The sequence below is a fragment of the Leptidea sinapis genome, chromosome 31 (genome assembly GCF_905404315.1).
Source record: "Leptidea sinapis chromosome 31, ilLepSina1.1, whole genome shotgun sequence".
NCBI lineage: Eukaryota > Metazoa > Arthropoda > Insecta > Lepidoptera > Pieridae > Leptidea > Leptidea sinapis.
The window spans coordinates 3,754,650-3,780,205 of NC_066295.1; the positions used below are offsets into that span (position 1 = coordinate 3,754,650).

Genomic DNA, 25,556 nt, shown 5'->3' on the forward strand with positions numbered 1-25,556 from the left:
GCGGCGGGTCGCTGGTGGTCTGTGACGTTCGCGTCGGATAGGCACTACACTCCTGACCAGGCAAGGGTCGGACGTTCCGAGAGGGGCGTCGACAAAGACCTGGTAACCATCGGTATGTGTAGTCAGCAGAAGATCTAATAAGGACGGCATGTGGCTATCCACATCCGGGAGCCGCGTTGGCGACTCAACCAATTGGGACAGACCATACGTCAATGCAAAATTATGCACAGATCGCCCTGCGTAGTCTGTGGTACGTGACCGAAGCCATTCGGCATTGTGCCCGTTGAAATCACCCACGACTACGATTTGAGCGGAGGGGATTGTGCAAGCACGTCGTCAATTGCCGCTTGAACGCAGCCCATGAGAGGATCGGTTTCTGCGTTACCACTATAGGATCTGTAGACACACGCATAGATGCGGACGCGGTCCTCTAAATCTACGCGGAGCCAGAGAGTAGACAGGTCCCTACCCTCAAAATTGCCGAGACGGCGACAGCAGATATCCTCCCTAACGTACACACATACCCCGGCATGAGGCAAAAATTGTGCTCAATTTTGTACCCGGGGTACGTTAAATATGACGTATCGCTAGGTCGAGATATCTGCGTCTCTGTAAGGAAACACAAGGCCGGCTGCGCCGTCTCAAGGTGGTGTGGTGGACGGCGTTTAAATTGGAGTGAATTCCCCTGATATTGCAAAAGACCACATTGAGCGTGGGGCGGGGTGCCGTGGAGTTATTGCCTCGTTGGTCCTCGGTCATGCGCGGTTCGGTACCCACCCCAGAATACGAAGGGCAGCCCGAGCGAGAGTGCTCGGGGAGAGATTCTCCGGATCTGGTAGAGCCGATACCCTCCTGGTGTAATTTCTTTTTTCGGACCTCCTTTTTTGGCCTCCAGTCCGCGACACTAACCTATGCGAAATATAGCCGCACTAGGCCACTACTTCACGCCGGTATTCTGTGCGAGTGTGGTAATTAACCCGCACGAGTCTGGCCCGATTGTGCTGCCGTCGTAAGACGGCAGCGTGACTCTCCCACTTCTTAAAAACGATGCGGGGCTCATGAAGCCAGAACCTGAGAATTGAACAAAGACAGACAAGATTTATGAACTTTAGGTCACTTGGTCACGTCGTTGGCTCAGTGGAAAAGTGCTCGCACGTAATGCGAGAGGTCACGGGTTCGAGACCCGTCCCATCGTTCATTAATTTTTTATTTAAAATGTTATATTTTGGAATTAAACCACGAAAATTAATTAATTTTAAATTTATATTATGTAATTATAAATTTAAATATAATTAATTAAAAACAAATTTAAATAATTTTAGTTTATTTGTACAGCGATAGTACACGATTCACGGTGACAGCCAAGAGAGAGAGTTGCCAGCCAAATACAAAAATACCAATATATGACATATATTTTATTTGTATAATAAATCTCAGAAGTGTCAGTATCTTTAAAAATAAAAAAAATTGTTTGAAAATAGTTCCCTTGTACTTAATTTCAAATGCAAATTAAAAAACCCGTATCACCGCAGTGAGATTGGTGTCAATTAAAACAGGGAAAAACTCACCGATATCGTCACGACATGGGTGTCGGTGACGATGCAGTATGAAGCCGCGTAAGATAATGTATGAAACTAGCGCTCACTCGATATCGTTCCGTTACATGCGTGTGCTTATAATAAAGCGTTTTATTAAAATAAAGTATGTACTTAGTGAAGTAGCGGGGAGTATGCCATAACTTTTTTTTTTATGGAATAGGAGGACAAACGAGCGTACGGGTCACCTGGTGTTAAGTGATCACCGCCGCCCACATTCTCTTGCAACACCAGAGGAATCACAAGAGCGTTGCCGGCCTTTAAGGAAGGTGTACGCGCTTTTTTTGAAGGTACCCATGTCGTATTGTCCCACCACCGCATAAGGAAGCTCATTCCATAGCTTTGTAGTACGAGGGAGAATGCTCCTTGAAAACCGCACTGTGGAGGTCACACCGCCACACATCCAGATGGTGGGGATGAAATCCTAACTTGTGGCGTGTCGTGCGAAGGTGGAATTCGGCGGCAGGAATCAGGTTAAACAGCTCTTCGTAACACTCCCCGTGATAAATGCGGTAGAAGACACACAATGAAGCGACGTCTCTACGCAACGCCAAGAGATCCAGCCGTTCACAGAGCACTGAGTCCCCGACAATTCGTACAAGACAAACATATAAAACAAGCTGACCCGACAGAAGTCGTTCTGTTCAAAATAAAAATAAACTCTTGCGGGTGGAGTTTATTCCTACATAATTTCAAGTTTACGTCTTATAGTTCCCGAGATATATCGTCATGAGTCAATATCGTCTAAGAGCTAGCAACGTTTTTGAGAGAGAATTTCAGGTAGGCCAGTTTTTAGATATCCTATATCTGTCACTCTTCCGGACGTCACATAGACTATCTGGCTGGCGGTAGTGGTTGCGTTCATCAGTGCGCATCCTACCTGCACAGGTAAAATTTCGATTTTTTAAATCATTTTAAGAAGTTTTTCTTTTTTTTAATATTTTTATTGAACTTTCTACAACGTAAATCTAATATTGCCAGACATTTTTATTGCTGTTTAAACTGTTCCAGACGCTAATTTCGATATAAAATTTTTTTTTTTTTCAAAATAATTCAGTATTCAACAAATGTTATTCATACCGGGTTGAAAATAATAAAGTTATTAAAACTGTTGAAGACTCACTGTCTTGCGAAGAACACGAAGAGGCGTCAATCATGTACACGAAATTCTAGGGAATTCTTTATCGAAAGCTTTACCGTGCTTTCATGCACTCACTGGATGCGACCACACACCAGCTCTTTTCCGGAAAGGTAAACTTCGACCTTTTAAACTGTTAGAGCAATCAGAAGAGTATCAATTAGCCTGTCAAAATATTATAACAGATGATGAAGAATTGCTGAATGAGACATTTAAGATCTTAGAAAAGTTAATTTGTCATATTTACGGAGCTCGTGATTCTTGGAACGTCAACGAAGTTCGGTTCAATCTGTTTTCAAACACTTATCGGTCTAAAAAATCAGATGATAATTTTGAAAAAAAAATTCATAACTTTGATCCATCAAGCCTACCACCATGCAAAAGTGAATTGTATCAGCATTTACTGCGAGTTCGTTACGTTACAAAGTTTTGGGGAAATGCTCATTTAAAACACCCGACATCTCTATCACCTCAAGCTTCCGGCTGGACCATAAATGACGATAAATATGATTTCGTCTGGTTTGTTGGAGAGCAATTGCCATCATTAGTTGCCGACATTATTATTAAAGGTAAAAATTAGAAATAAAATACTAATAAATTTCTTTGCCGAAAGATTATTAAATTTTTCATTCTTTTATGACAATGAAAATGACAGCAGTGATGAAATGACTATGATTATCAAGATGCCTCCGTTTTTTGTGATACAATTATCAATTAAAAAATATAATTTTTATCTTAATTTTGTTCAAAAATAAATAATTATTTTGATACTACATTAATCCACACATTTATTCAATAATTTTTAATTCTTTCTCTGTAATTTATTCGACAACTATTTTTAGACCAAGCAAAATGATACCACATCACTTTCCACTTATAAATCGGTCTGGCTGAAGGTTTAACAGCCGAATTATTGTTTGGCAAATTAATTTTAAGTTTTTAGATACTTAAATAATATTAAATAAAAATTCAGCCATACTGAATTATTTTGAAATATTTTTTTTTAAATTCGAAATTAGCTGTCTGGAACAGTTTAAAAAGCAATAAAAATGTCTGGCAATAAAAAAAAGAAAAACTTCTTAAAATGATTTAAAAAATCCATATTTTACCTGTGCAGGTAGGATGCGCACTGATGAACGCAACCACTACCGCCAGCCAGATAGTCCATATGACGTCCGGAAGAGTGACAGAGATAGGATATCTAAAAACTGGCCTGCCTGAAATGCTTGTTTTCCTGGCGTTGCTAGCTCTCGTACTAATACGTGGAAATAGGTGGAAATCACTTATATCTTATATATAAAATTCTCGTGTCGCGATGTTTGTTACCAAATTCCTCTGAAAGGGCTGAACCGAACTGAATGTGTACGAAATTTTGTGTGCAAAACAAGATCAGTAGGTACTTACAGATACGCCGACGATTGTGGTTTTGAATTTTCGGCACCCATCTTTTTGTCGTAAGTTATCTGAAAAACAATTGATGATAATATGAACTAAAATTATGGAATGCAATAAATAATAAGTTATTTCATAATAAACAAATTATAGTTTAGAAAACTAAAGAAAAAAATATATTATTCAGCTTGCTATCAAATAGTTATTACACTACAACATTGTCTTCCGTTTTAGTCTAGAAACAGCATCCGAAATACTTTTTATTACTAAAAGGCTTCATTTACTCTTATATTTTGTATCGATTGTTTTTATTATCCCAGTTAGGATATTATGTTCAGTGTTATCATCATCAGCCGGAAGACGTCCACTGCTGGACAAAGGCTTATTAATATTAAGGCTTATAATATATTAATATTTAATTATGGGCGGTGTATTAGTACTATTTTGAGTTTCAATTTAAAATATTGTATTGACCAGAAACTGCATTGTCGATAATTGATTGATACATGTGTAAATTTTCAAGTACATAAATCTGAAGTTATTATGCAAATTACGTAGAAAAATTTCGTTACATAGATAGATTTGATAAATACATAAATTTAGATCAAGCTCATATTATTATTTTATGATTGAAAAAACTGAGACTGAAATCAATCCAATTGATTCACTTTAAAATATTTTTAATTTGGCTTTTTAAGTAAATATCTCCGGAAACTTTGGAATAAAAAGTAATATTTGAATACGATAAGACTCTACGCTACTATCAGGTACTGGGTCCAGGTTACTCCCGCTTCTTTTTCAATTAGTTCTCGCGACATTGTTATTCAGACATTGATAATAGTCGCAGTTAGAGGAATGTTTTGTGCAATCGATTATGTATTTGTGCTGATTATAAAGCCACTATTGCGTGAAGACGTGGAAATTATAGTGAGTACGGTGGTGCTTGCGGCCGAGAGCCTCTTCCGTCTAGTGTTCGAAGGGGCATCAACCGCCAGTCAACTATGGCCCACGGATGACGCTAAATCCAGAGCCAAATTAATGTTTGCCTTCCATTTATTATCACTTATATGGGATATATTATGTATTGGTATGAGATATAATATGATGATTTTAGATTTACAAAATTAATAAGTGTGTTGAGAGGCTGTAGACTACGAATCTACATGTGACTCAATTACTGGAGACGAACCAGAAATTGACAGAAACAGGTTTTGATAACAACGAAAAAATTAGTAGCTTTAATTCTGCGGGATTACCCGATAATTATTCGTCAATGTCCACTGATAATGGCAATTTAGCACTACGGCATTAGCATCACTAGTCCCGACGGACACCATCAAATCGAACAAACAGTGTGACCAGATTTGAATTAACAAAATATTTACTGTAACATATGGTGAAAACTTATCAAAGTCTACTAACCTGGATTCTACTAAAAGTGTACTATAAAATTAATTAGGTTATCAATCAATTTAACAACAAGAATTTTGCCACAATCACTTAGGTATTGTCGGTGTTATTGTCAATCACCTCAAATACAGAAGAAAGCCTAAGTATCCGATGCAAAATCTATTTTAAAGTCGAATCGAAATAAGTTGTAAGACATTTTTAGGTGCTGCACACCTGTGAGTTATAAAAGTAATAAAATTGAATAAAAGTCCTTGTCCGGATGGAGTCACAAACGAAGCTATTAGAATAGGAACACTATAATAACTCATCTAACTCGACTTTTCAACTTAATATTAACCACAGAAATATACCCTTGCAGTAGACCACTTCAGAAATACTATTGTTATACAAAAAAGGAGACCATCTTAATATAAAAAAACTATAGATCCATCCGTCTAATGCCCAGTATTTATAAACTGTTTGCATCAATAATATTAAGCCGTATCACAGAACGCATCGATGCCACACGAACCAAAGAACAGCAGTCTGTTCTTCCTATCCGGTTTCTCAATAATGGATCATATACATTTGGTCGAACAAATAATTGAAAATTACAAAGAATATAATAAAACCCTTTACATAGCCTTTGTGGACTTTAGCAAAGCTTACGACAGCATTAGCCACGCAGCCATCTGGAATACTTTAAATAAACTCAAGGCTACATCTTTATTTACTCAAAATACATAAAAAGAATAAAAATATATATATGAACAGCGTTTTCAAAGTTAAATTAGAAAATAAAGGAAAAGACATCAGGATTGAAAGAGGAGTAAGACAAGGAGACTTCCTTTCTCCTAAATTATTCATAGCCGAATTAGAATTACCATAACTACCATTATTCACCCTTACTAACAACACAAACTGGGCGAATAATGGTATTAAGATCAACAAAGATTTCTTAAGTTATCTTAGATTTGCCGACGATAAACGATAATATTACTATATTATAGTAATCTTTAATGAGAACCCAACACAACTAGAAGCGATGCTTAGTCAGTTATATGAATCAAGTTTACCAAAAAAGTACAACACTTATTTAGAACATGTCATCGCGGAATGGAAAGAAGTATGCTAAAATTAAGGAGAATTAATAAGGTACACAGCCAGAAGATAAGAAAGAAAACAAAACTAACAGATGCCTTAAATCAAGCATTAAAACTAAAGTGGCAATGGGCTGGACCCACTTCCCGACCAAGAGACGCTAGGTGAACCATTCAGAGCAAAACGTGGAAGGAACCTGTAGGAAAACGAAACGTGGGCAGACCGCATAAAAGGTGAACCGATGACACTATAGAGGTTGGCGGAACTAACTGGCTCGAAAAAGGGAAAGGAATGGAGGTGGCCTTTTCTCAACTGGGATCTTTGGAAATTTTAACGAAAAATGAACTCAACTAACATTATATTATATCAACTAGCATAAAAAGTTAAAACAAAAGAATAATGTTTAAATAAAAAATCAAATGGGTAATTAATAAAATTATTTATTATTATTTTATCTACGTTTTGTTGCAATAATTACAGGCTTTAGCATACGCTTTATTACTTTTAGAGTTATTTAACCATTTTTGAATAAGCGATCTTGCACCCACAACACTGTAAAAAATAGAATTAGGGAGAGGTTTGACATCTCCTTTCGAAACGATACCACCAATATACCAAAAAATTCTAATTTAAATTCAACACAAATATACTGATAAAGATATTCAGCTATTTCGGTCAACGGATTAGCCCAGCTAGCCAACGCGGATTAGCTGCCAGTATTCTTGGTACGCTATCACGTAATGATAGTTTTAATTTTATGTAGTCATAGTATTGTAAATAATTTTGATTGCTTATTAAAAATAAGATTTGCATTGTTTGAATACAAAAGTTTTTAATATACTGATATTTTTCTTCCTACTAACAATTGTTACAATTTCCTCAAAATCTACCGAATAAGTATAAACCTTCGTCACGCTGGCGATAAATCAACAGTGCTGCTTTTGGTACGTTTAATTTTCAAGGCAAATATCAGTAGAGCCAGCATTTGTCAGCATAAGAAAAATGACAAGTCAATGAGAAAAAGTCGCGGCAGTCGCATTGGTAATCGTCAAAATCGAAAGTAACAACTGCAGTCTTATACCTCCTGAAATTCCAGGTCCAAGTGCGTTTAAATGTCTGTTTTCTCTGGCTTTTACTCCACTTGTCAATATAGGTACCTTAATGGAAAAATAAGATTAATCTTAATTATAGATATAAAAATAGAGCGTCCGTATGTTTTAATAATTTATGGTCAACTTAATTAAATTACCACTGCAGTCCATTTTATTTTGTTTTGTGAGCAACGAATACTTAAACAATATTGAATATTATATTGTTTATAGTAACAAATACGAAATGAATGAATATTCAAATTACAAGAAAATAAATTTGAAGTTAAAAAAAATAATTTGTAACAATGATATTTAAAAGTATAGATAGGTTACCTAGACAACAGTCGATGTTTATAAATGAATAAGGACTAACAAACACATGAATAATTAACAATGCAATAGCACAGTACATTACGAGTACACGTCAAAGAAGGATGGTACCTAAATACAATTATCGCTAGCGAAAAAGAATGAATGAATGAAAACTTTATTAATAACAAACACAAACCACACAGAATAATACAACTAAAAAAGACTTAAGAGGTAAAAAAATAATAATTAAAAACTTATACTTAGCATAAAAATATACAAATGATAAAAAAATGAAACAAATGTATGCATAATATTATAGTGAATATCTTAATTTAAAAGTACTGTGTAGCAGTTATTGTTATCAAAAGGAACTGACTCATCGTCATGCTGCATTGGAATAATACCAACACAGCGCTGATTTTCAGCAGCCCCCAGGTGACCCATTGAGTAACTACTATTGTTAAAAAATAAATTTAGTTTTATTGAAGGTTCCATAATATTATTTTTAAAGATGATAATTTGAAATTAGCTTCTACTTGTTCAGAATATTACATAAATATACATACATACATAAATATTAAAATAATAGCAATTTTAGAAATATTTGCAGAAACAAACTAAAACTTCGATGCCATTATGTATTATTAATAAGATAAATCTTATAATGTAGGACTTATGCACATAATTTGTAAGCAGATACTTAATAATTCAAATAGACGTAAGGATGAGATTTTTCACTTTTTTCTGGAAAGTTCCAACAGTCTTCAGATTGCGAAACGGTGGTGGTATATCATTCCAGCACTTGGTAGCACTGTACCTAAAACTTCCTCTAAAAGAGGCGGAATGATGGAGTGGGACTGATAGGACATTGAATGCGAACCTTGTTTCAAAATTTAACTGGCTGCGCTGACCTAGCCATTCCAATTTACTATACAAATATTTTGGCGTTTTTGTCTTAATAATACCAAAAAGAAGCGTGGCTAAATGAAGTCGTCTACGAGCATCCATATTCAAAATATTTGCTTCTTTGAGGTATGGAGAAATGTGTTGTCGGGCCGGTATGTCCCAGCAAAAACGAGCACATGCATTTTGTACTCTTTGTATTGACTTTCTTGTTCTGCCAAGCAGCCTCGGACGATACACTGTATCGGTATAGTTAAACTTGGACAGAACAAGAGCCTCACAAAGACGTATGCGCAATTCTGTGGTTATAAATGGTCTAATTTGGTAAAAAACTTTTAATCTATAGAAACTGTTGGAAATGACTTTATTTATATGCTTCTCAAATCTTAAGGATTCATCCATTATCAACCCAAGATTGCGAACTTCTTGTACGCGTTCGATATCCTTATCATTAATGAGTAGTCTTACATTGAATTTATTAATTAACTCTAAGCCGTTACAATTGCCGAAGATCATAAATTTTGTTTTATTCGGGTTTAAAATCAGTGAGTTTTTTTCAGACCACATGAATATTTCATGAAGATCAGCATTTATAATATCTATTGCCTGTTGGGCTTCGTGTGGCGAAAAAGAAAAATATAGCTGTATATCATCAGCGTAGATTTGATAATTGCAGTGTTTTATTTTTTTAATTATATCTGCAATATATATAATAAAAATAAGGGGCCCTAAAATAGAGCCCTGAGGAACTCCCCTCGTTATAGTGTCACGTTCTGAAAATTTTGTGTTACCCTGCTCATCTATCACTGAGACCGTCTGTGTTCTATTAGTGAGATAGCTTTCAAACCACTTAATACTATTTTCACTAAAACCATAGTACGCTAGCTTGGAAAGTAGGAGATTTATATTTAAAGTTTCAAAAGCACGTGAAAAATCAAGAAGTATTAAAATTGTTACTTTTTTTCCTCTTGCGCTGCCAAAATATTATCTACTACGTCAATGAGGGCCGTAGTTGTGCTTCGCTGTTTTCTGAAACCGGATTGGTGATCCGGTAGTATATTTTGAGTTTCTAAGTAGCTCATCAATTGCTTATGCACAATTTTTTCTGTAATTTTTGAAGGACAGGGAAGTATACTAATTGGTCTTAGGTCGGAAAAATTGCGTGGTAGGTCATTTTTTGGCAGAGGACGAATCAATGCATGCCGCCAAAGGTCGGGAAAAGTATTAGTTTTGAAAGAAGTGTTAATAATGTGTGTTAGTATGGTTAAAGTCTGTGATAGCGTGAGGAGCAGCATGACTAGGGAAATGTCATCAATACCAATAGCGTTCGACTTGAGCTCTTTTATAGCCATAAGAGTAGAATTTTCGTCAACAGTCATAAATTCAAAAGTAGAGTTACCGAAACGGTGAAACTCAAAATACGTAAGGGTTGATAATGTTACTAGATTAGTTCCAGGGATATTCAAAAAGTGAGAATTAATTTTATTTGGATCATTTAAGTGGGGCGGTAATGGGTTATGTTCTTTTGATTTTATGCGAATATTATGTTTTATGTGTTTCCACATTTTTTGAGGATTATTAATATTAGAGTTAATGTAGGTATTGAAATACACTTGCTTTTCCCTATGCAAAGCCTGAGGAACATACCGTTTTAATTCTTTATAGAATTGTATATGTGACTCAAGTTTTGTTTGTTTTGCTAATTTTTGTGCATCATCACGACGTTTCATTATTAATTTAATGTTATAAGTAATCCATGGATATTGGGTTTCTTTAATATGTATAATTTTTTTGGCGCGTAAAAATCGAACAAATTTATAATATAATATGTCAGCAAAGATACAATTTCATTTACATTAGTTAATAATAATAAATTTTTCCAGATAATATTGTTCAGCGAATAAATGAAATTAATTGAATCAATATCTTTAATAGGTCTGCATACAATATGTTTAGGTTGTGTTTTATTTTTTGGTATATTTAATGTACACGTTATAAATGCGTGACTACTAAGTTACTCTTTGTAGTCTACCACTATACTCTCTAAACTAAGCGTTTTATTTGTACAAACTAAATCTAGAAGGGATTCTGAATGTGACGTAAAATGTGTTGGTTGCGTTACATGTTGCACTAAACCAAACGCTGTTATAGAGTTTCAAACTTTTTATAACTTAAACTGGTTTTGTTTAAGCCATCGATATTAAAATCGCCTAATATAATTAAATGCTCACACCATACAAATGAGCCAACAGCTTCTGTGAGTGTATTTAGAAATAAATCGACATCCAACCATGGTGGCCGATATGCTGTACCTACGACACATATTTTTCCCAGCAATTTATGTTTGACCCACATTTGTTCTACTATACATGTTTGAGGCGGTAACAAAACCTGTACTCCTATATTTTTCTTATAAAAAATCCAACTCCTCCCCTGCGCGAGCGAACGGCAGGCGGGCGCGGAACATGAAGCAGTCTGTAGCCAGCTGGTGCTGGCGCGCGACCCTCCACCCCCGCGCGCAGCCACGTCTCGTTTATGGCCAATAAATCCACACCGTGTCGCTGCACTGCTACAAGAAACTCGTCATGTTTCGATCCTAACGAGCCAGGGTTAAGAAGTCCAATTTTTATTTTATTACTAAATAACATTTTTCGAAAGGTTATTTTGCAAGTAGGATTGGAATATGAAGTCATATTTAAATATGGTGATGTTGCAGTATAAAGAAATAAAAATATATAAAATAATGCAATAATAATAATATGCACATTTTCTTTTTGCAACATAACAATATGTTCTATTGCTATTTATAAAATAATAATAATATAAAATATTATTTGCTGCAAATATTAGAGATACATTAAATCCACCACACAGTACTTTTAAAAATAACACCAAATGTGATCTAAGCAGATGTACAACTATGCTGTCGCCTACGTGATATATGCAAATAATTGTTGACACGCAGAAATAAAAAAAGAAATTAAAATGAGGCCGACAGTATATACGAAATAATAAACAAATAAAACAATAACTAAAAACAGCGATAAAATCAAAAAATAATACAATATCTCTATTTATCTTTTGCAATGAGCAGTATTTAGCAAAACTATCTAAAATTTTATAACACAATATATAGAAATATCTTAAAAAATGTCTTATTAAACTTACAAGGTTATTGAAGTAATGAGTAAGGATATATTTTTTACCAAAATAATATAGTACGTATAAATATGTTAGAAAGTTGTAGTTACTAGTATTTAAGAACAAAACAGAACAGTTATTCAAGATAGAAGTTGAAACATATAGCTCCAACGAAATTAGAGAGCAAAAACCTTTGTTAGGTCCTCCTCAGAACCAATGGTATAAGTTTTTGATGTGCTGTCCCTTCTGGCATGGATGCGCCCGTCCCGTGTCCAGACAAAGCGCCAATTTTTCTCACGGACCAATTTCTCTCTCACTAAATGAAACAATCTACGATTTGAGTATGTTAAAACATTTAACATACTCAAACCATTTATTTATTAACGTTTACGTAAAACCGTCGTGGTTGATCGCCTATTGTCGTTCCCGAGGTGTCAGCCCCGCGACGAACTCGGGCTGCGTGTAGCATTTCGTTTCTGAGATTGCGCCGCGCTAGACGGACTACAATGGGCCGCGGAATAAAAAAGAGATGAATCTAACCACGGACGAGTAAAATAAGAAGTGCTCCGTGTCACCTTACATAACAGTGAGGCACCAAAACAAGCCGGTAAACGTGTAAATACATAGTCCCACGCATACACTTACACTAATACAAGCCGATCGGCGGCCATTATGAGATTTGCCATCGTCTGTGACAGATCAGTTTAGGTCGCAATAAAATATTTTAAAAATGCCGTCGTGCAAGTATTTGTGGATATATGATTATTTAAGGGAAAAATATGTGTATCTGGTATACCCCGTAACCACACACACACTAGCATAAAGGTGCTTCACCGGCTTCCAAAAGGAGGAGGTTATCAATTCGATCGGTTTTTTTTTATGTATGTACACCGATTACTCTGAGATTTATGGTCCGATTTACGTAATTCTTGTTTTGTTTGATGCGAAATAGATGCCATTTGGTCCCATAAAAATTTTACGTAGTTTGGCCCAGTAGTTTTCATTTTATGAACATTTATATGAAAATTTTTCTCTACCTGGATGACATAATTGTTTTCTGTGTACGGCTTTTTTTTGGAGTTTTCATTCAAGTTGATTATAATATATTATTATTAACTGACACTAAAACGTAAAAAATTAAAAATTAAACTAACTACGTTTAAAAAACCGACTTCAAAAAACTGAAAAGTATCAAATAACTAAAAATTTAATTTAATACACGTCTTATGCAAACCTTTACCTTTAATTTTAATAAAATACTATATTATATATAATATTTGTATGTGCTGCATATTGATAGCTTTGAAGTCGATGCCAAACCAAATGTAATAAAGGTATCTTAACACTCGCCACGCGTGACTTTGAGCGGGATAGCTTCGTCTAGAAAAAAACAACCGAAGCGGACAGACACGCAAGGCCAGACAACCTAAATAAATACAGTAAGTCAGCTGTTTATAATATTAAGATTTATTTTGTTTGGGGCTTGGCACTGGCTTAAAACCTATCAATAGGTAGCATATATATATATAATAGTATTTTATTAAAATTAAAAGTAAAGGTTTGCATAAGACGTGTATTAAATTAAATTTTTAGTTATTTGATACTTTTCAGTTTTTGAAGTCGGTTTTTATAAACGTAGTTTATTTTTTTTACTAGCCGGTGAATCTAATTTGCTAATTGCTTTGCTGTTTGAATAGAAACAATACAGAATAATTCATCAGATATGAGTTTTTACACCGTGATTTATGCCTAAAATACGATTCACTTATGAGTTCATGTAGTAAAAGTTATAAAGTAGTAAAATTGCATGGAAATTAGGTAAATAAAGTGTCATTGAATTTATAAAAAAAAAAATTGATTATATATTACCTATAGCCACGTTGATGATATCAATTATTTAGACTTAAACTTAATAATAAAAAACATACAGACATAACAAAACAAACCGAAATGTATTTACAATAAGGGTTCCATTTTAACATTTTACTAACGACGGATACCAAAAAGTTTTAAGATTAAAGTTTGCTCGTCTGGACACGTTGTTATTTTTATTCTAAACATCCAAATATTTGAGGTATGATTATTGTGTTAGAACCCCTCCATAAAAAAATAAATAAACTGTAAATATAATTAAAAACATACGTATGTGCAACGTACCTACCTAATAACTTTGATGACAAACTTTCGGTTAGTTCGTTAGATGAAATAAATTACCACTGCGTCCGCTCTTCTCATCTATACAACAATACTGAATAAATACACTTAAATTTGATGTACATACTACATTCAACAAGAAGTTAAAACACAACTTAAATGGAATTCGAATGGATATTGCCGATTACGTACTTTTACAAAGTGTTTTTACGATTACCTATTAAATTCTTTCATGTAACTAATTGTTTTGCTTAGATTTTATACTCTAAGTTGTTTTGCCTTAATGTTTATGGTTTTTCCCATACCATAGACATAATAGACGACCATAGATAGCTAATAGACCAATAATTAGGTATTTTGTGTGCTCTATACTTAGCATAGACCAAGTATATACTTAGGCTATAAAATAGTTTAAAAAGTACCTTTTTTATTTTTGAAGTTATACTTCTTTAGGCGCATTATAAAAAATGGTGAGTGAAATTTTGAGATGCGCGCGCATCACTGTAACACAAAAGTAACAGGGTGAAGTTGTTTCAGGGGTGGGACAGACGCCCTAAAGTGAAGTTTTCAGAAGACTATAGTGCCATCTGTTAGTTGGCTCGAAAATGAAAGCTTTGTCAGCTGTCACTCGCTTTGAAACCTTTCAACTTTTCTATAGACCTTGAAAAAAGGGCGGGAAACTTAAGATCGGTCGCACGTAATTTTAATAATTTTTCATTTTATTTTTAAATTTCATGTAAATATTTAGATATTTTGATCAGATAAGTTGTAGTTTGTATATATTTTAGTAGTTAGTTTTTATTAAAGTGTTAATTTGTGTAAATTTCATCCTATTGGTAAGTCTTCTTTTCTTCACTTTTCTATAATATGATGGACCCCCCGGATGATCCTGGGGGGACAGCCCCTGATATAGGTCATGTAGTGACAATTTCTAATAATGACGAAGGTAGCACTATGGATACAGATGGTTCTGTGTCTCAGACATCTAGTGGCCGTAAAAGTGTCAGCTCGACCCAGAATATGCAGACACTGTAATAAAAGACGACGAAAACACCGTGGTGATAAGAAAGATATTAAGGAAAGTGATTGCAAATGTGTAGACATTACTGACAAACAAATTCTTTCCAAAGTCGATTCCTGCAATAACTCTTCTATAGTAGTAGAGACAATACAAAAAAATAACACAGACACTCCACAACAGCCACAGCCCCCTGTTGCAAGGCTGTTATATAACTCATTAGATGCTGCTCCTTTTGTTGTACACATTCAGAAACAGTATTCATCTCCCGATGATAATGTTACTTTACATCCAGTTACATTTGGTCGTTTTCTCAAAAGAAATTCTATTAAAAATATTGTGAATGGAAGTTTAAAAAGGATAGGCCGGAATAGGTTATCTATTTCTTTTTCTAAGTACCAAGATGCAAATGACTTTGTTGAAAACAAAAATTTAGAAAATGAAAAATATAAGGCTTTTATTCCATCATTTTCTGTGAGTAGAATAGGAATAGTCAGAGGAGTACCAGCTGAGTGGTCTGAAGAGGAAATAAAAGATAATGTTTCTGTTCCTATTGGCTGTGGTCCAATCATAAAAATTAGGAGAATAAAACGAAAGATGATGATTGATGGACAAAACCATCTTAAATGTACTGAGTCTGTGGTATTTACTTTTGATGGACAGTTTTTGCCTAAACGAGTATATATGTGCTACACTTCTCTTACTGTAGACTTGTATATATATATCCTACTATTCAATGCTACAATTGTTGTCGGTTTGGTCATGTGAAATCTCAATGCAGATCTAAACCAAGATATTTTAGATGTGGTCAAGGACATAGTGGTGATAACTGCTCTGTTCAAGATGATTTTATATCTTGTTGTTTATGTAAAGGTTCCCATATTGCAACTGATAAAAAATGTTTAGAATATGAAAGACAAAGAGCTATAAAGGAATCAATGGCTAAAAACTGTATTTCCTATTCAGAAGCTTCAAAGATACATCCAGCTGTCTCTCGAATTTCATATGCAGATACATTACTCTCATCACCTAACATCACTCCTAATACTTTTCCAACCCAGCATCAACATTCAACACCTAAAGCTATAAACAATACTTCATATAAAAAAACTGTTTTTGTTAAACCAAAGCCTCCACCTACACTTAGCAAAGGATATGACAAATCTGCTCACCAAGAAATTTTAAGGGATCTTAATATTCCCCAACCCTCTTATGGATGTGCATTAATTAACAAAGAAAATGAAAATCCTTTGGAATCCTCAGTAATTGATTTAATTATTTCTCTTATAAAATCTCTTAGTCAATCGAATGAATTTTCACCGTCCAACGCTGCCTTATTAGTTTCTGCAATTACTCAAATTTATAAACCAAATAATGGACAAAGTTCTTCAATGGAATTGTCAAAGCATCACTCCTAAAAAAAGTGATCTTATTTATTTATTAAATAAATATAAACCTTATATCTGTGCTCTTCAAGAGACATGGTTGAAACCAGGATCTTTATTTAAGATTCGTGGTTATTCATGTCTCAGAGAAGATCGTGTGGATGGGCATGGCGGAGTAGCCATGCTTGTGAAACACCCTCTTTCCTTTTCTCTCTTCTCTATTCCTTCTCACAGTAATGATTTTTCTATTATTGCTGCTTTAGTTGAAAATATCTGTTATGTATCTATTTATATACCTCATCCTTCTTCTGCAATCTTAAATGAAATTAAAGATATTATTTCCATTCTTCCGAAGCCTTTTATGATCCTTGGTGATTTTAACTGTCGCCATGAATCCTGGGGTTACTTATCTTCTAATAGTTATGGTAACACATTAATAGATATATTTGATTCAGTGAATTTGTGTATATTAAATGATGGTCGTCCTACACGACGTTCTCATCCTGACGAGGGCCCAAGTGCTCCAGATTTAACAGTCACTACACCTAATCTTGCTTCTTCTTTGTCCTGGGATCCATTACGATCTACTTTTGGTAGTGATCACTTCCCACTATTATTATCATTTCCAACCTGCAATAATAACAATAAAGTATTACATAATACTTATTCTCCTCGTTTAAAATATAAGCTTAATGATGTTGATTGGGATTTATATAAAGATCTAATAAAAAACAAAATTATTACACTTCCAAAAATTCATCCAGGTACAGAATCTCAGTGTGCAGATTCTTTAGCAAGAATCTTTATTGAGGTTGCCAATGAGATATTTCCAAGTAAAAATAGCTCTTTGGGTTTTATTCCTTCTCCTCCTTGGTGGGATAACGAATGTACTGAGGCAGTAAAGAGAAGAAAATATGCTGAAATTACATACTGTCAATGTTCCACTGATGAGAATTTTGAAATTCTTACAAAGAGTATGTCAGAAACTTCAAAATTTCTAAAGAAAAAGAAATTTGATGGCTGGAAAAATTTCTGCTATTCAATATCACCTGATGTCAAACCATCTCTTGTATGGCAAAATATAAGAAGGTTTAGATCTGCATACAAAGATTCATCTCCAAAATCAATCCCTTTTCATTTAGTTAATAGCTTTTTAGATAAATTGGCTCCACCTTTCGTTCCTGAAGACTTAATAATTGGTTACCCTGTAATAAATATAAATAATGATAACTGTTTTGGTTTAAACAGTATATTTTCTCTCACTGAACTAAAAGGTGTATTGTCTCATGTTAAGGATTCTGCTCCTGGACTGGACGGTATTCCGTATTCCTTTATCTCTCATTTAGATGATGATGCTTTATTTTATTATTTATCTCTTATAAATTCCATAGTGACATCTGGTAACATACCCTCCACGTGGAAACGTCAAGAAATAATTCCCGTACTGAAACCTAATAGGTGTTCTTCAGACCATTCTGCCTATCGCCCAATCGCACTTTCTTCTGTTTTGATGAAAATTACAGAACATCTTATAAAAAATCGTTTAGAATGGTTTGTTGAGCATAACGGTCTATTATGTGAATCCCAATTCGGTTTCAGACGTGGGAAAAGTACTATTGATAGCTTAAGTATATTCATTTCTGATATTCAATTATCATTTTCAAATAATAAATCAGTAATAGCTGCGTTCTTAGATATAAATTGTGCCTATGATAATGTCGTAATAAGTATTTTAAAGAGTAAGCTTTTACAACTTAATATACCTCTGCTATTAACAAATTTTATCATAAACATGCTTTCCGAAAGATACATAATCCTGAAACTAGATGACAGGAAGTCAATTACTCGACTTGTTTCAAAGGGCCTCCCCCAGGGATCAGTACTTAGCCCAATATTGTATAATATTTATACACACGATTTAAAATCATCACTTAATAGTGTAAATGTTCTTCAGTATGCTGATGATCTATTAATTTACTGTCGTGATATTTCTATTGAAAAAGCTAGTTCTTCTATAACACAACCGCTGATAAATTTAAAAACTTGGTTGGACTTAAATGGCCTTGATCTATCACCTGAAAAAAGTACAATAGTTTTATTCACGAGATCAAGAACTCCTCCTCCTATTTCTATATTTTATGAGGGTTATCAGATTCCAGTTAAAGATAATGTTAAGTTTTTGGGAATTGTCTTAGATTCGAAACTAACTGGCATCCCACATTGTGATTACCTAAATGCTAAATGTGAGCGTACTCTTAATATTTTAAGATGTCTGTCAGGTGTTTGGTGGGGTGCGCACCCTTTTTGCATGAAATTGTTATATAATGCTCTTATAAGAAGTATATTAGATTATGGTACATTCTTGCTGGAGCCTGGTAGTGTTAAGGCATTTAAAAAACTAGATCTCATACAGTCCAAAGCTTTACGAGTAGTTTCTGGTGCTATGCGGTCAAGTCCTATCAATGCTCTTCAAGTAGAATGTGGTGATCCTCCACTACATCTACGTCGTCAATATTTAGCAGACAAATTTATATTCCGATCTTTTCAGTTTCTTAACCACTCTCTTTATAACAAACTTCAGAAACTTTCTCATTATATAGATTCATCTGCATATTGGTCAAATAAAAAACCACCTTGTCTAATCAATAGTTTTAAGAAAATTATCAACATAAAAGCTCCTATTCATCGATCCATTAATTATCCTCTTTTCAGTACTAGCTTTGAAGCATTAATGTTGCTTCCAGAAATTAATTTTAACTCAGATTTAAATAAGCACGATATTAGTACAAATTTTTCGTTTAATCTTCTTAAAAATACTGTTTGGGTTGATTACCATCATATTTACACAGACGCGTCTAAACATTCCTCCTCGGATCCCGTTGGTGTAGGTGTCTATCACGCTCAATTTAAAATATCACAGAAAATTAAACTACCTCCGGAAACATCGGTGTTTACTGGGGAATGTTATGGTATTTTTAAGGCTATTGAATATATTATTCTATTTAAACTTCCAAAAACAATAATTTTCTCTGATTCAAAAAGTGCCTTACAGTCTCTCAATAGGTTCCCATTTAAATCAAAAAACATTTCTTCTGTTGTCATAGAATTAAGAAATCTATTAAATAAATGCAATCACTTTGGTCTTTCTGTGTTGTTTGTATGGATCCCCAGCCATAGCGACATTCCTGGTAATATAAAAGCAGACCAACTAGCTAATGAAGCCGTGGTCGATGGCGACATTTTCCCTTATAAAGTTTTTTGCCAGGATCTAGGTGCTCTTCCTATAGTTCACCTTCATGATTGTTGGAATAGACTTTGGACTGAAACTGGTCAATCAAAAGGCAGGAAATATTTTAACCTTCAGCCACTTATTTCATTTAAACCATGGTTTTTCCGTGCCAAATGCAATAAGTTAGTATGTTCTTCTATCATAAGAATGCGTTTGGGTCATGTTTGCACTCCTGTTCATCTTAACAGATTAGGCATTGAATCTACTGACATGTGTGAATGTGAATCCGATAAATGTGATCTAGATCACATTTTCTTTTCATGTTCTCTATACGACCGCTCCTCATTCCTGAATGATCTAATATCTCTTAATGTTCCTTTTCCTACCTGTATATCCTCTCTAATTATGTATCCATGTAAATTTTATAAAATATTGTCATCTTTCATTCTTCAGAATCATATCAAAGTTTAAATATTTGTAATGTTGTGTAAGTAGCAAGTATATATGTATATTTATGAAATTTTTAATATCCGTTTCAATCCTCTTTCTACTTATCTGATCCTTTCCCGTGTTCCGTATCCTTTTTTAACTTAGTTTCCCAATCTTTTAATTTACGTTATTGGCAAAAAGTAAACGCTATTACCAAAAGAAGAAAAAAAAAACTTTTCTATATTTGTGTCACTGCCCACTGATCACAAAATGGCGGCTTGTAGCCGATTATTATATTATATATTATATTATCATTATTTATTATTTATATTATACTATTATTTTATTATTATTTACGCTAGGTTTGCGCATGTATGTAGCTCTCGTGTTCCATTTTGCATATTTACACTACTAAATCTATCAGTCATCATTCAAAATTGCAATACCTACATTAGTAGAGTTAGTTATTTAATTGCGTCACAACAAAAATGAGTTTTATAATTTCGAGCTTAAATATAGTTATTTTCGGGGCCAATGTCCAGAAGGCGCTAGTTTTCAAGAAGACAGCTCATAATGCCTAGAGAGGGCTCTCTTTTCCCTATATATTATTATACTCTGAGTTGGTTCCTAAAATTTTCTGATGTTTGCGACATTCGTTATTTTTTTGTGGTTTCTTCGTCCATTATTAGGATAGGCAAAGGGTTCAAGCCCGTACAGCCGTATTCGTTATTTAATAATTTATCGTCAAAGCCATTGTTGCAAGATTTTTACAATATTGTTCTTTCTACAAATGTAGAATACCACGAGGAATAAATAATTTTAATGATTTTTGCCTTGTTAGGCCAAAGAAGTATAACTTCTTGCATGCATACATAAGTACACACACACTTTTTGAAGTGAAACTTCTTCAGAATCGTTGTGATTTCAAACCGGATGCAACGGAAAAAACGACAAGTAAGAGACACAAATACAAAAATGTGTAAGATGAAGCCGGCAAAGAATGAAACAGAAATACGCATACTATTGAAGTGAAAACTTCTTTATCATCGTTGTGATTTGAAAGTCGATGAAACGAAAAAGCGACAGTAAAAAGAGCAGTCATATCAATTCATAATATTTAACATGGGAGATAATGAGATAGGAAGCATAATACAATATTTTGGTACCAGGCGATCATAGTTAAAGAAGAGATTGTCTTAAGTATGGCGCGAGTATACCTCAATATATTCTGACTCCAAGCGCACGACGTATTACTACATAGACACCAGGAGAACATATTATTATATATATTAGTGGTGGTAGGAATGTCCTTCATAGCGGTTGAAATCATGTGTCATCCTAGCAACACGTACCAGGAATTCATATGCAGTTTAGAGGTTCATGCACCATGCAGGTTTCACTTCTGACATGTGTACTTTGAACGCACGCAATGTTTTTTTTATTTATTTATTTAGTCACGGGATGTCCACAGGCCAGTTTATTTTCCTCTATGCCAGAGTAGCAAACCGTACAGTTTTAATTTATAGAACAATTTTTTTGTAAATCTTTCCACTGTTTAGTTTCGGAATCTTAATTGACAGTTTCATGTTTTCCTTTGCAATATGCGTTGCATAAATAAACATCACTTATTTAAATATAATCATTTATTTCGGATTCATCCATACATGAGATTACATCTATATTTATAAGTACAATTTGCAAACTAACAAAATAGTGTTAGTAATAAGTAATAACTTATGAATTCACATATTTAGAAAAATAAATAAAATAAAATAACAGGTTGGTCCGGCTGGACTTCTCGATGATGACGGTAAATTACTATCTATACGACTGCGTGCAGCCGTATCCAACGAGCTCGAATCGGGGAGTCCCACCGGTCCGACAGCGTGCGCAGTATGCTGTTGGGACTGTCACGCATGCGGCATTGCGCATAATGGCCGCAAAGCCATCTGTGTGAGCTGCCGCGAACATAGCGGAGGCGCTGCAGTGGCGCGGCAGTCCCATCAGCACCCGGAACGCGTTATTGTATTTTAGATCAAAAGTCATGTAAGTATACATACAAACCTTAAGTCAACATTAATTACAGCATCATCGTTTTACAAATTATTTTAATTACAATCCATGTAAAGTGGATAAACGAACGTCGGACGTCAAAATAAACTTTCTCATTATTTTTTTTTCTCGGTAACGCTGACGATATAACCTCATCTCATTAAAGTTAACATTTCATTCTCTACCTAGATTTAAAAAAAAATCTTCATAATTATATTATTTTAACAAGTGAGATTTTATTATATGTTTTACAAAGAATGATATAGAGTTAAGTAAATTGATATTATTCATTAGAAAAGAAACAATTACACTTTTTACAGGTCATTATCAGGTTCTTGATTTTCTCGTTTATTCTTATGTATTGATGAAAGAATAAAATGTTCCTGGGATTCCGCCATTTCAAATAACTGATTATTATTTTCATTTTATATTCTATTTATAATTCAATAACACTTCATCCAGATTTAAAAATTTTCACTCATTTAATAAAATAATTGAAAGTAAGATATTGATCGTTAGATTATTAATTACCACAAATCAATATGACGCTTGATTTGCCTGTCCCTAATAATAGACGGAAGAAAGCAAAAACCGGATGGTACAGAAATGTAACGTCATCTTGCCGAAACGAACTTCCGTTGCATTGTCGTTTTACTTCAAAGAGTACATTAAAAAATCCACAAGATAGTCCGTAACTACCATAGATATATTATCCCACTAACGTTACCTAACTACCAACTTTTTCAGTTCTCTCTGCCACTGTGATGCAACTTCCCCGGGGCGTAAAAGAATAGGGGAGTCCCAGGCCCATGGGTGTCGTAAGATGCGACTAAGGGCTTTTTTGAAGTGGGAGGGTCTGCTGCCGTCTTATGACGTCAGCACAATCGGGCCAGACTCGTCCGGGTTACTTACCACACTCACGCAGAATACCGGCGTAAAGTATGTTTCGCATAGTTAGTGTCGAGGACCGGAGCCCCCCCCCCCCCCCCCCCCAACCCGAATATGACAGCGGATCCAAAAAATATATTACCCCAGGCGGGTATCGGCTCTACCAGAGTCGAAGAATCTCTCCCCGAGCACTCTCGCTAGGGCTGTCTGTCGTATTCTGGGGAGGGCACAGAACCGCACATGACCGAGGGAATTCACTCCTATTTAAACGCCGTCCACCACCACCTTGAGACGGCGCAGCCGGCCTTGTGTTTCCTTACGGAGACGCAAATATCTCGACCTAGCGATACGTCATATTTAACGTACCCCGGGTACAAAATTGAGCACAATTTTTTACCTCATGCCGGGGTATGTGTGTACGTAAGGGAGGATATCTGCTGTCACCGTCTCGGCAATTTGCGGCGTTATTAGGCGTGTGTCTACAGGTTCCATAGTGGTAACGCAGAAACCGATGATCTCATGGGCTGCGTTCAAGCGGCAATTGACGACGTGCTGCACAGATCCCCTCCGCTGAAATCGTAGTCTTGGGTGATTTCAACGGGCACAATGCCGAATGGCTTGAATCCCGTACCACAGACTACGCAGGGCGATCTTTGCATAATTTTGCAATGGCGTATGGTCTGTCCCAATTGGATGAGTCGCCAACGAGGCTCCCAGATGTGGATAGCCACATGCCGTCCTTATTAGATCTTCTACTGACTACACCTTCCCACGGTTACCAGGTATTTGTCGACGCCCCTCTCGGAACGTCCGACCGTTGCCTGGTCAGGAGTGTAGTGCCTATCCGACGCTAACGTCGCAGACCACCAGTGACCCGCCGCGTTTGGCACTACAAGTCAGCAGATTGGTATAGGATGCGTTCCGTTTTTCGCGTCCTACCCAAGGGTAAAAGATCCGAAGAAAGGGAGAAAGTATCCGATCCGGATGATCCTAGTACCTGCGCCGTTGCAGTAGCTGATGTGATGCTACAGGGCATGAATATTTTTATACATGCGGCACTGGGCTCAAAAGATCCGAACTGCAAAGTTCTTAAGAGGAAATATAACCGTGCCTCCAGATTTTGTAAGCGGCAAATCGCCCGTACAAAATTGAAGCACCTCGTCAAAATCGGCGAGCAGCTTCCCAGTTACCCGACCGAAACACGCAAGTTCTGGTCGTTGTCGAAAGCTGCTCTTAGTAACTTCAACCAGCCGTCCCTGCCGCCGTTGCACATGAAAAATGACACCCTGGCCCATACGGCAAAAGAGAAAGGCGATCTCGTGTGCGCCACAACTACAACAGAATAACACCGCCGACCATCCCGCGGTGTCAGAGCTCTATGCCTAAACTACAGTTCAGACAGTAAACTATTAGGCGAGCTCTGTTTTCGTTGGACACCAGCAAGTCGAGCGGGCTGGATGGCATTTCTCCAATCGTGCTTATAACGTGTACCCCTGAGTTGGCGCCGGTGCAATCGCGTTTATTCTGGCACTCTTATTCAAAAGGCGTAGTCCCTGGCTACTCATTCAAGTCAGCCCTTGTCCATCCGATCCAAAAAAAAGGAGACAGTTCGGATCGGTCAAACTACAGACCTATTGCTATTACCTCCCTGCTCTCCAAAATCATGGAGAGCATAATCAACCGCCAGCTCTTGGTATACCTAGAGGGTCACCAGATGATCAACGACCGACAGTACGGCTTTCGCCATGGTCGGTCGGCAGGTGATCTTCTGGTATACCTAACACATAGATGGGCGGCGGCTATTGAAAGCAAGGGTGAAGGCCTGGCAGTTAGCCTGGATATAACGAAGGCCTTTGATCGTGTAGGGCACAAGGCGCTCCTCTCAAAACTTCCATCATTTTGGCTTCCCGAGAGCTTGTGCAAGTGGATCTCCAGCTTCTTTACTGGGCGCAGTACACAGGTCGTTGTCGACGGATATTGCTCGAACCTGAAGCCCGTGAATGCTGGAGTGCCCCAAGGCTATGTGTATATCTCCCACGCTGTTTCTTCTGCATATCAATGATATATTGGACACCTCCAACATAAATTGCTATGTAGACGACAGCACTGGTGATGCCGTATACACGGGCCATGCAGGTCTCTCTCGGAAAATCGTCGACCAGTGCCGGGAGAAACTTGTGTCTTCTATCGAGTCGTCTCTTGAGAAGGTCGCGGAATGGGGTAAATTGAACCTTATCCAATTTAACCCCCAGAAGACTCAAGTTTGCGCGTTTACCACAAAAAAAAACCTCATTTTATTCACCGCTCTTCGACAACACTTCCCTTAAAGCCTCGCCTAG

General features: G+C 35.8%; 1 protein-coding gene and 1 long non-coding RNA gene across 2 annotated transcripts in view; both read right to left on the reverse strand.

The window, feature by feature from the left end:
- The window catches only part of LOC126974032 (uncharacterized), an 80,213-nt gene extending 65,816 nt beyond the window's left edge, over nucleotides 1-14,397 (reverse strand). Inside the window, exons 1-3 of the mRNA XM_050821404.1 lie at nucleotides 14,224-14,397; nucleotides 7,697-7,772; nucleotides 4,138-4,196 (exon numbers count right to left, since the gene is read on the reverse strand). Of these exons, the coding sequence (XP_050677361.1) occupies nucleotides 4,138-4,178 (41 nt within the window). The 5' untranslated portion in view covers nucleotides 4,179-4,196; nucleotides 7,697-7,772; nucleotides 14,224-14,397. The remainder of the gene's footprint in view (nucleotides 1-4,137; nucleotides 4,197-7,696; nucleotides 7,773-14,223) is intronic.
- Nucleotides 14,398-16,483: 2,086 nt separating this feature from the next.
- Nucleotides 16,484-18,819, reverse strand: LOC126974042 (uncharacterized). The gene is made up of 2 exons (XR_007731467.1): nucleotides 17,364-18,819; nucleotides 16,484-17,249 (listed from the first exon to the last, which is right to left on the reverse strand). It is a non-coding gene; the product is annotated as an uncharacterized LOC126974042 (long non-coding RNA).
- Between the last annotated feature and the right edge of the window lie 6,737 nt (nucleotides 18,820-25,556).